Source organism: Chlamydotis macqueenii, chromosome 19 (assembly GCF_036417535.1).
Source record: "Chlamydotis macqueenii isolate bChlMac1 chromosome 19, bChlMac1.mat, whole genome shotgun sequence".
NCBI classification, from domain to species: domain Eukaryota; kingdom Metazoa; phylum Chordata; class Aves; order Otidiformes; family Otididae; genus Chlamydotis; species Chlamydotis macqueenii.
The window spans coordinates 8,998,804-9,009,412 of NC_141574.1; the positions used below are offsets into that span (position 1 = coordinate 8,998,804).

The window sequence follows — 10,609 nt, forward strand, 5'->3', positions numbered from 1 at the left end:
ACAGAAGGTAATTTACCATATTTTACTCTTCAGTTAATATTACTTAAGCAAGTTTGGCAGTGTACTTCCTTCAACAGCCTTTTATTTAGCTTCATCCTTTAAAAGTCAATAGGTATGATCTCCTTTGGGATACTTCCCTTATTCTACTGAACTATACTATGATATCAGAATTGTGCTACCAATACCACACCAACTCTCAAAGAGGGTTTGAAGTTCTGCTCTATTCTTTCTAAAGATAAATGCAATTTCAGTATTCCTAGAAACAGAAGGACACATCTCTTGAGCAACTGCTTCTTCCTGACTGATTCATAAGGAAGATGTCAAGGGTGGCACAAAGCAAGGCCTACTGTTACAGTAAGGAGAGCAAGTCTGATAGGAGACAAGAGTGATCACTGAAAGACAGACACTGAGAACCACACCAAAAAATAGTTCATACAGTGAGATTTTCAGGTGCTGTACAAGTTCTAACGCTAGGAACAAGAAGTTGCCTGCTGAACCTCATAGCATGTATCATCTTAAAGAAATACTGCATCTTTCAGTCAAGCAACGAGAGCGTGAAGCTGGGAATAAAGAACCAGTATCAGAGGGTAACATCTCAAATACTGTCATTTTACCAAACTCAGCTCGCTGGCTCCAAACTACTCTGAAGTCAATAGGACACAATGCAGAACCACCTTAAACCCTCAAACAGTGGCAGCTTAAGCTTTATGCACACCTAACCATCAAGCTAGTTACTGCTGCTTGCAGGGCAATCCAAGACAACCGCTACTGGCAGTGAAAGTACCTCAAAGAACCAAAACTTTGAGAAATCATCTTTTCAGATTGACAGCATACGCTTCCTGCAATCTCAGAGAGAGGTACTTGCTTACTGTAAGAACTACCAGAGTTGTAAAATAACAATCTCTTATTCTACATGACAACACGCACACCACTTGTGTATCAGCTACTACTGCACACTTGGACAATATCTGATCTTACAGCACATTTGAGGCCGTCCTCAATGTCCAGTTAATCAACATTCACTGCAAAAAAGAGTAAAGCCTCAGTTTTCCCTGTATATTGTTCATTTAAAGAGTTAATAAGAGTTGCTTAAAATAAGAATTGCTTCAAAAGTGGAACCTGCTCAATCTCAGGTAGAAGGACCACCTCTATTTAAACAAGCAGCACCACAACCCCAGGTTTACTTTTAACAGTTCTCAATTTTGGAAGGGAGGAGAAGTGTCATCACTTTTAAAAAAAAAAAAAAAAAAAGAAAAAAGAAAAAAAAGAAAAAGAAAAACAATGTAAATGGCCATTGTATCTTCAAGCTGGCAATCACTTTGACAGAGCACATATTACTGCTGGCCCACATTATACTTGGGAGGCAGGTGAACGGTCACACATAAAGTACAATTACTGCATATATTCACACATCCAATGAAGACTGAAGATCCTTGCATCAAGACACTGAAAGGACAGCCTCACTAAAAGGTACCAGTAAGTCTCTGGCTAAACATCAATCCACATGCATCAGGAGGAGGATGCCTAGGTTCAGGAGAGGTATACACAAAGTGACTCCTTTTCTGAGCCCACAGTCCAGCTAGAGTTAACAGATAGCTAGACAAGAAAACAAAAGCTGTGTTTGTTACCAGCACAGAGATAGACCCGCACCTCAAACTGGCAGAAGTTTATGTTCCATAACAAAGACTTTAAAGAGGACTTAAAAAAAAACTACTCTCATTTTCTTACAGGAGAAAGCACAAGAGCAACTAGACAGCTGAATCTAAAGAGATAAGCAGGGAGGCAACAAGCAATGGGGTGACAGATAGCACGTACCAAAACCCAGAGGGAGCATCTAGTGTAAGCTGCTGTGCTGTCTATCCCACCCACCAAGAGCAGTCACAGAAGAAAAGTGGATAAGCTTTTGTTTACTTATGAAGTGCACCAGAGTGAAATATTTCAGAAAAATACATTATTTCCTTACCCCCTCAAGTCAGGTCCTTCCACTGCTCCACATTGACACTCACTTCCCCAGGGCTGTACAAGTTACTGCTTTCTTGTTCCTCCTTTTTGCACACTTACGATCTTTACCCTGACAACCATCCCAAAGTACAACAAACTTCCTGCTGCTCTAGACTCAAACATTAATCCACCAATTTTTACCCATGTCTGCATATAAGTTAGTATCTGTACTGGGAGTACAGAACTCTTACAGGAAATTACAAAAGCAAACCTAGCTCTTGCCTTCACAAACTGTTCAATCAGTTTGTAGCTAGTAATTGTAAGAAATCTAATTCAGGACTTCTGCAAACAGAAGCAACACTTCCATAAGAAAAAGCACTCAGCTTCTGAGCAGATGACCACAGTTTGACAAGCTCCCTTCCTCAATAAGCCTTCATTTTTCAGCTGGCTCTCCAATGCCATCAGTTCTTAACTCAAGAAGCATTGCTGCAGCTTGAAGGGATAAAATGAGCCCCTCCACCCAGATTTCATAAGGAACTGAGTGGGAAGAGCTACAGCTCCTGTTTGTGCTGGATCACTCATTGAGCATATGCTTTCTTTAGCCAGAAGATCAGATACTTACTTCAACTAGGGTATCATCTTTGATAAGTATAGATACCCAAAACAGGACCTGCATCGACTGCAGGTTCATTCCGCAGAGCAGGACCCTGAAACACAGCCTCACATCCTTGAGGGTCTCAGTGGGGAAGTTTCACCACCTAAAGACATCTTTTGACATCTAATACCCACCAGAACTGGGTCACTAAGGCTTAAAAGCAAGCCTAATAGGCTGCACAGCTAAATATGAAACCACGGTATGTCAGCACACAAAAAGTTAGGAGTTGCTCTAAGGATCTGTTAAACCAGCCTGACTGCAGCATCCTCTCAGCTGATGCATGCCAGAAGATCAGCATCTGCTACATCCCAGTTAATCTTCCACAAGTGGTTTTAAAATTCTACCACTGCCTGAGAGTTGCACTTCAAGAGTCGAAGGCTGTGCTTTTAAGGCTGGAAGTCAGAGCCTTCGTTTCCTTTGTGACTTGGGGCATTTTAGCTCAGTTTGCCAACTCAGTTTCCTCCAGAGAGGAAAAGAGGAAGCTTCTGTCTTGCAGAAAGGAGCAGGACTGTAAAGATCCCAGTGTTGGGTTTTTTTCATACCTCATTACCTCAGTTAAAATAACTTTGAAATTGTGTAACCGATAGCCTCCAACCAAAACAGCCTAAGAGTTCTGCAGATCTCATCAAAGCCCAAATTCGACAAAAGGGCTCCCAGCAGCAAGTGACCAGGAGGCTGCAGCACAGCCACTCCGACTGACCGCGCCGGGCTCCCCGCACCCCGGCAGCCCCGGGACAGGCAGCATCGCCCCCCGCAGCTCCCGCCTCACCAGCCGAGTGCGGGGAGGGGGCCGGCGGGACACCCCGACGGGCTCACAGCACCCACCACAGCCCGGAGCCACTGCTACCCCCAAAATACCCCCCTCCCTGAGGGGCAAAGGCACCCGTGCCAAACCCGCCCTACCCCCGGGGGTGTCGACCCACGGCCCCGGGCAGGACAGAGCCCCCCCCGCCCCGCCATTTCACATTCAGCTCGGGGCGGCCTGCCCCACCCGCCGCGGGCAGAGCCGAGCCAGTCCCGCAGAGGGGAGCAGCGGCAGCCTCACACGGCGAGGGCTGCCTCCGGCCCCCTGCGAGCGGAGAAACCACCCCGGTGGCCACGGCCCCGCCCGGCCCTTCGCCCGGGCTCCCCCCCTTACCTTCCGCCATGTTGGGGCCGGGGCCGCAGCTCTCGCGAGAGCCGCCGCCCGCCCCACCAGCCCGAGCCGGGCGCTCTCGCGAGAACAGCGCGGCAACGGCACCGCCCCGCTACAGGCCGCCGCCTGCTCTCAGCGGGAGCGCCGGGCACGCCGGGCCGCTGGCCGCACCGCGCCGCTTTATACTGGCGGCTCCTCCCCGCCCTGGCCAGGGAACGGCCCCTCAGGGGGCGGCGGGGCTCGGCGCCGGAGGCTTTCGGCGCGCGAGCGGCAGGAGGCAGCCGGCGGCCGGTTTTACCCGGGCTGGGGTTTCTGTTCGCCGCCTTGGCTGAGGCGCCGAGCCCAGGTGATCCCTGCCGGCGCCCGGGCAGCGCGATGGCCGCGAAACGGCGGCGGAGAAAACCGCCCGGTAGCCGGGGCCAGGGCCTGACGGGCGGCCTTCGCTCCGGCACTGAAAGCTGCCGTCGTGCGCTGGCTGTAGCGCAGATGCCTTCTCCCGCTCGCCCGGTTCCAGCACAGCAAATGGAAGAGCCAGCATGGGTTTGCAGTCTGATGGGGTCTCTTTGGGGCGCAGCTGTTAGCACATCTTCATCACTTCAGTTCCTGCACCTCTTGCTGTTGTTTCGGAGTCCTGGAAACTGGATCTGTGCCTGGTGGGCAAAACGTGCGGTGGAGAGTTGACGGGAGGTGACCATGGAACAGTAACAAGATCATTTCTCAAGCCATGTGTGGAACACAGCACACCCTCGACTGTTTTCATTGCTCGTGATCTTTCCTGCCTAGATGCAACAGAAACACCAGAATATTCTACGCTGATCCAACATTTTCAAATAAATGTTTGAACAGATTATGCACAGACATAATTTTCTCCCGACTTCGTTATTAAGTGATCTCTGAAAAGTTGCTCTGCCTCATATCTTAAGTTTTTTGTGCCTGTTGGACAAAACAGCAAAACCAGCACTAGGCCTAGACCTAGGAGAGCTAGAGACTGTCATTTCTAGACATAAGAAACATGAGCCATCTCATTTTTCACAGTTCACAAATTTGTACGACTGCAACGCAGCTAACTTACACCATTGCTTTACGGGTGCTATTGATCATCTTGAGTAACAGCAAGGAAACAGTTATTACTGCCTGATCAGATTTAGTCTTAGTTGAATTTCTGAGCAACAACAGAGATCGGATTCCAAACTCCTGCTATGTTTTGCATCTGGGAATCACCAATCTCATCTTTTGTGGAGGATGTGCCTGGGCAGGAAGGCATCTTATTACAGCCTCTCTTTAGAACCCAAGCACCTTTGGGTTTGGTTTGAAATCCCTCGTATGTGCTTCTGAAGACACGCAGAAATTTTAAGACTTGTGGTGCTTCCCTGTTTGCGTTGTGATAGCACCGTACCAAGAGCAGTGCAGCAGATGGTACAGACGCAATAAAAAGCCCACCCCGCATCGGCCTACCAAAAAACCAAAATACACTTATAATCGCTTCAGCATTAACGTTCTCCATTTATTATCATCTAGTTTCAATAGGCATTTTCTAGGCAACACAACAGGAAAGAATCTTAGAACGACAGCTGAACAGCCCTTCTGATTTTTACATCTTTTCTGATGCATAGGGGCAGCATGGAGAAATATAAAAAAAGGAATGAGGATGGCCATACGATTTCGATATTTATTAAAATTCCATGCTTTTCTTTGCCTTTTCCTCCAGCGTTGCAGCATTATCCAGAAAGCAGGCCACTATGTATTTGGGCGAAAAAACAGCACAAAAACTCAGCCATAATTACAAGCCTCCAGAGAACCAGAAAAAGTGTGATCAATCATCCAGTATGCTGACAACCTGCATAAACCAAACTAGATACAAGATCTTGGTACAAGTGAAACAGTAAGAATGCTGTTGACTGTTCAACAAGGACTCCAGCACTACTTGTATGTACTGCATCTCTTCAATGGTGTTACTATCTTGAGGCTAAGCAAGTTTTCTGGTCTTTTCAGTAACCGTTATAGGCAGATCCCCTTCACATGTTGGGCAAGAACAAACAAGAAAGCCAACTGTGATCACAGAAAAGTTAAAATAGGCCATTTCCATACCTGCCAGAAGCTTTCTACAACCTGGGCACTTGGCATCAGACCCTTAGCTGTCTCCTTCATTAAGTCATACCTGCAGCTTGTAGATCTGAACAGCATCTCACATAACGCTCCTTCCTTTGGAATATCTAGCTTGTGTAGCATCACAAACCATCTGGGTGAGCCAAACAGAAGTGGGTTTATATTTTAATAATTTACAAAATGGGGGACCAACACTGCTGTGGGATTAAGTGTTCTTCCACGCCCTTGATGCAAGACTAACGTTTCCAGGCCTACTCCTTAAAAGAACAAGCAAGCAGCTCTTCTGGAGAACAAATAAGAAAAATAAAGCTTTAAACTATTTTGAGAAGTTTACAGATGAGTCAGTTGTGAACTGTGTGCGTTACTTAGGAAGACAAAACAGAGAACACTGTTGAACTTGCTGAAAGCAGCAAGTCTGAATTACCTTGAATTGCTGCCAGCTCTTTAGATACACTGTGGAAAGGGAAAAGGAAGGGCAGCCCGTGGGGGAAGAAGTCCACCGCTGGGTTTAGGAACAGTAGCTTCTTCCCAGTGTTTTGTTTATAGAAAGAATGGCACCATGCCACTGAGATTCTGCAGTCCCAGCTCTTCAATAAGTGAAAAAGGGTGGCCAGCTGGTGGGCAAGAAACCACCTCTCAAGCAATTTTAGACAAGCACTCAAATGTGAACTAAAATCAGCTACTGTGCCTAGGCACCAATAGCTCTGAAGTACTACACACAACTGCCTGCCCACATGAGCATGCTATCCAAATTAAAGCAAATTTAACTAATGATTTCTCAAAATAATTAGTTACAAAAATAGATAAATGGGGATATTAAACACATCTATGTTTAGCTAAACACTTGCAGGAAGAAGTAATACTTCTTTCTACTTGTAAATCATCTTATACTTACTAAATGGCTTTTTTGTCCCATATCACTATACTGTCACCTCCTTCCACCCCAGCCCACCCCTCAAGAAACCTCCAATATATGCCTGTTAGTACATCCGTGTTGCACAGCAACGTTAAAGTGCAGCCAGCTAGCAAATTTGTACTGAAGGCTTCTTATGAGATGACTCTAACACTGGAACTCTTGCTTTCTCAGTGGGTTACTCTGTGCTGTTAAAAGCTGTGGTAAACCTGTGACAAAGCAGAAAACAGTCAAGTGGGTGCAAGTTCTTTTATAAAGTTTCTTTGGCAGAAAGGTATTTCAGGTAGGCTTAGAAGACTCTTGTTACTTCATGATTAGTATTGCGCTTACTGGAGGGCCAAACGTGGTTACAATATGAAGAAAGCTGTGTGTTTTGTTTGCTTTGTAATTATTTCAAGATTAAATACAGTATGTTGAATTCAAGTGTTTGTAGATGTTGTGTGGTTGAAGATACTCAGGTTGTGCTCCCCCTGCAGTTGCCCTTCCTATTTAGATACTCAAGACAGCCAATATGACACATTATTATTGGAAAAAATTATATTTTGGAAGAACTCACTACAGTAGGTGACAGAATTCCAAAAATCAAATTACATGAAAATATACATCGCAATTTTCTTTGTACATTAGGTGAAGAAAACTCTGAAGTAGAAGGCAAAGAATATGAAGGGCCACAGAAGAGAGAAAAGGGAAAAAGAGGGAAACTATTTTTGATACCAAACCCAGAAGTTAGTCATTTGAAAGCCTACAGATGCGCATGCTTGAACTCAACCTTGAGAAAAAAAAAAGCCTCCCCCACGCACACCCCGCCCCACAAACAGGCATTGAAAAAAGAAAAAAAACAAAACCAAAAAAACACACCCCCATAAAAAGCAGCTCATTCCTATCTTCGACTAACTTAGTCAGCTGAACTTCCAAATGAAAGCGCTCAAGTCCCTTGGAAGTTAGAAATCCAGCAGGCTGCTCAAGGGTGCTCCATGGCCAGTTTTATTGCTGTACCAATTCAAGAAGTAGGTGCAATTGGGTTTAAAAAAAAAAAAAAAAGAAAAAGAAAAAAAAGAAAAAAGTCACCTTTGAGACTACAAAGGTCATCATAAAAGAAGACACAAGTAATTGATAGCAAATCCTTTCAGGGTTTAATTAGGAATTTTTTAAGTTTTGATGGGGGAAATGAAAGGGAGCACACTTCCAATTAAAAAAAAAACCAAACAAAAAAAAGAGATACTAAACTTTAATAAGCAAGAGATTTTAATTAAGCCTCAGTGGGTCAAAGGAAAATTAAAGTGGGGGGAAAAAAAACCCCACAACTTTATCCTAACTGGTTTTAGTTTGACATGCTTCACAAGTTGTTGTTTTGTTTTTTTTTTTTTAAAAACTGATAGGAAACAATGAACAGGGAGAGAAAAACCTGCTAAAATCTTTAGAATTTACACGATTCTATTCCTAACTACAGACAGCATTATTTGGTACAATGTGTATTTGTGGATGTACATGAACAGTATATATATTATCCGGATCATGTTGTGCTATGTACACATCTTTACAATTCTTCCTGAAGGTTAAAGCAGTTCATTAGATTTCAAAATGCGTAATCATCTTGTGTTGGCACTTGTTAGGCTCTTGTCAGCATTGATAACTGGCATGTTTTATTGCAGCCCAGTTCCAGCCAGTGTTTGCCAACTTGTAACAACAGAAGTCCAGCAATAGGTGGGTAGAGTGCAGGAAAAAACAGTGCCATGTTTCTCAATTGAAGACCTACAAAGAAATCACAGTTATTAAAATAAAACCCCTCATCATCCTCAATTATTTTAAAGATGTTAATTAGTGTTTCAAGCTAAAGGAAGTTAATCATTACTTGTTCAATAACTTTACATACCTCTAAAGAGAAGATGCATAAATCCAAAATCATCACCTGAGAAAGACGTGAGTTAGTTCAGCATACTGTGTATCCAAGCTCAACTATCAGACTTTCAGGCTCCTGTTACTCGTGTTGCTTGTCAAGCGCACAGTCTGCAAGTGGCTGATTATTCACACACACACTTGCAGATTTATCACTGAAACTTCTGTGCATCACTTACTGTGAATGACGGATGCTGCTTCAGCAGGGACTTGTGGTACAAAACAGTATAGCAGTGCTTCGTTAAGAACACCACAGGTACCAACTCAGACTGTGCTTGTCTGGAACCAGCTACATGGCCCCTCATCCAATTCATTGCCCATCACTTACTAAGGAGTCACCAGAACTTAGAAAAGCTTTTTCCTTCCAAAAAAGCAACACAGCCAATTACTTCAGTATTTGTCATGAGCATTGTTTTACTATGGCCAAGTTTAACATGGCAAGAGAGCTGAGGTTAGTTAAGGATACTCTGGAGCATTACTCAGTTACTCCCTTTCTCCAAGACAGGAAAAAAACATCAGTTGCATTAACAATTCTTACACTCTAGTTACAGGCAGTTGTATAAGACATTCAGTTCCTTTATTAGTCTTTTGATCAATATTAAGCATTTTCATGCTTTCCCTACACTGGAGAAAGTTCCATTCAATCAAAGCATTGCTGCAGAGCAGAGACTGCAGTACTGGTCTGTCACAGATGGAGCCTTCCCCTGTCCCCACAATTCTTACAAAAGTGTAGGAAAGGAAGGATCTCCTGTACAGCCTTGGTGAAGAAAAACTGACTAGCAGGAGCCTTTAGAAAGCTGTTCAGACAGTACAACCCCTTTTAACTACATACAGTGCCATATTCCCCCCCCAGTTTTACACACTGAAGCTGACTAGTACGTATGGTTTTGGGCTTCCCCAGCCAGATGGGTCAGAGTAGTTTATTTGCCAAACCAACCATTAAGAAAGGGCAGCTTCAACATGATGCTCTTCTTTGCTTTGAAGAGCAAGAATGGAAAATTATTAGCTAGTTGAGGAAGTTTGTCCTCGACATACCAAGACTAAAGTGACCAAAGGCCAAGTATTTAAGGGCCACATTTTAAATACAGAGCTTTCTACAAGAGTTTATTGGGGGGGGGGGGGGGGGGGGGGGAGGACACCAAAACAAAACAACAAAAACACCAGAGTAAGTGTCTTGAGACAGTTCATTTTTAACAGAGTGGCATAAAGTATCACATCTGCTACTCCCATGTCAAAACTTGTCTAGGCTCTCAGACAGGCTACAGTTCAGTTTCCAAGCAGAATACAGCTGTTTGGTTTTTTTTTTTCCTGAAGTTATTCCTAAGCCTTCCCCAGTAAAAGAATTTTTTGGGCTGCTGAAGAGAACACAATCGTTCTCAATATTATTGATAGGCAAGATCTCAATTTGATCTTTTCTGATATGCTAGTAGACTTTCTATTAAAATACCCATATATATCTGGAGCAATTCTTTCTGAATTATTACTAACCACTGAAGTCTTATTTAAAACCTACAGGCAACATGCCACCTACATCTGCAAGATAAACTCCATATATATATATGAACTTGAGATAGCAAGGCAAGATGCTTTTAAGATTCAAACAAGTGTTCTTCACACTAATGAACATGAAAGAATGATTATTCCCTTCTATTACAGCTCTAGTAACCACTAAGCAGCAGGATGAATACTGATAAAGAGAATTTAAACTTCTGAACAGCGTAAACGCAAGAGCGCTAGAGAAGTTCCCCAGTCTTGGCTGAAGGGGTTGTTACTGCACTTGAAAATTATTTTAGTCTTTATCACATACAGAACTCCACTGAGACCATGCAGTTGGGAAGAAACATCGTTTGGTTGCAGGTTTGGTTTTTTTTGTTTTTTTGTTTTTTTTTTTTTTTTTTGCTTTTGAGGAAAAAAAAATTAGTTCAGCAACACAAATAGGAAATCCTCAACTCGGGTAACTGAC

General features: G+C 43.7%; 1 protein-coding gene and 1 long non-coding RNA gene across 6 annotated transcripts in view; both read right to left on the reverse strand.

Annotated features, from left to right (window-relative positions):
* Nucleotides 1-3,852, reverse strand: part of ANKFY1 (ankyrin repeat and FYVE domain containing 1) — a 33,756-nt gene extending 29,904 nt beyond the window's left edge. For 3 of the 5 annotated variants that reach the window (XR_015260679.1, XR_015260680.1, XM_086763422.1), the window contains exon 1: nucleotides 3,735-3,775. Coding sequence is in view for 2 of the 5 variants with exons in the window: in XM_086763422.1 (XP_086619548.1) it covers nucleotides 3,735-3,744 (10 nt within the window). In the remaining 3 variants the exon portion in view is untranslated. Of the gene's footprint in view, nucleotides 1-1,963; nucleotides 1,984-3,734 lie in introns of those variants that run through there. The other 2 variants (XM_086763424.1, XM_086763425.1) reach the window with 2 other exon arrangements.
* Nucleotides 3,853-5,210: 1,358 nt separating this feature from the next.
* On the reverse strand, nucleotides 5,211-10,518 carry LOC147598373 (uncharacterized). The gene is made up of 2 exons (XR_015260606.1): nucleotides 8,624-10,518; nucleotides 5,211-8,502 (listed from the first exon to the last, which is right to left on the reverse strand). It is a non-coding gene; the product is annotated as an uncharacterized LOC147598373 (long non-coding RNA).
* Nucleotides 10,519-10,609: the final 91 nt, after the last annotated feature.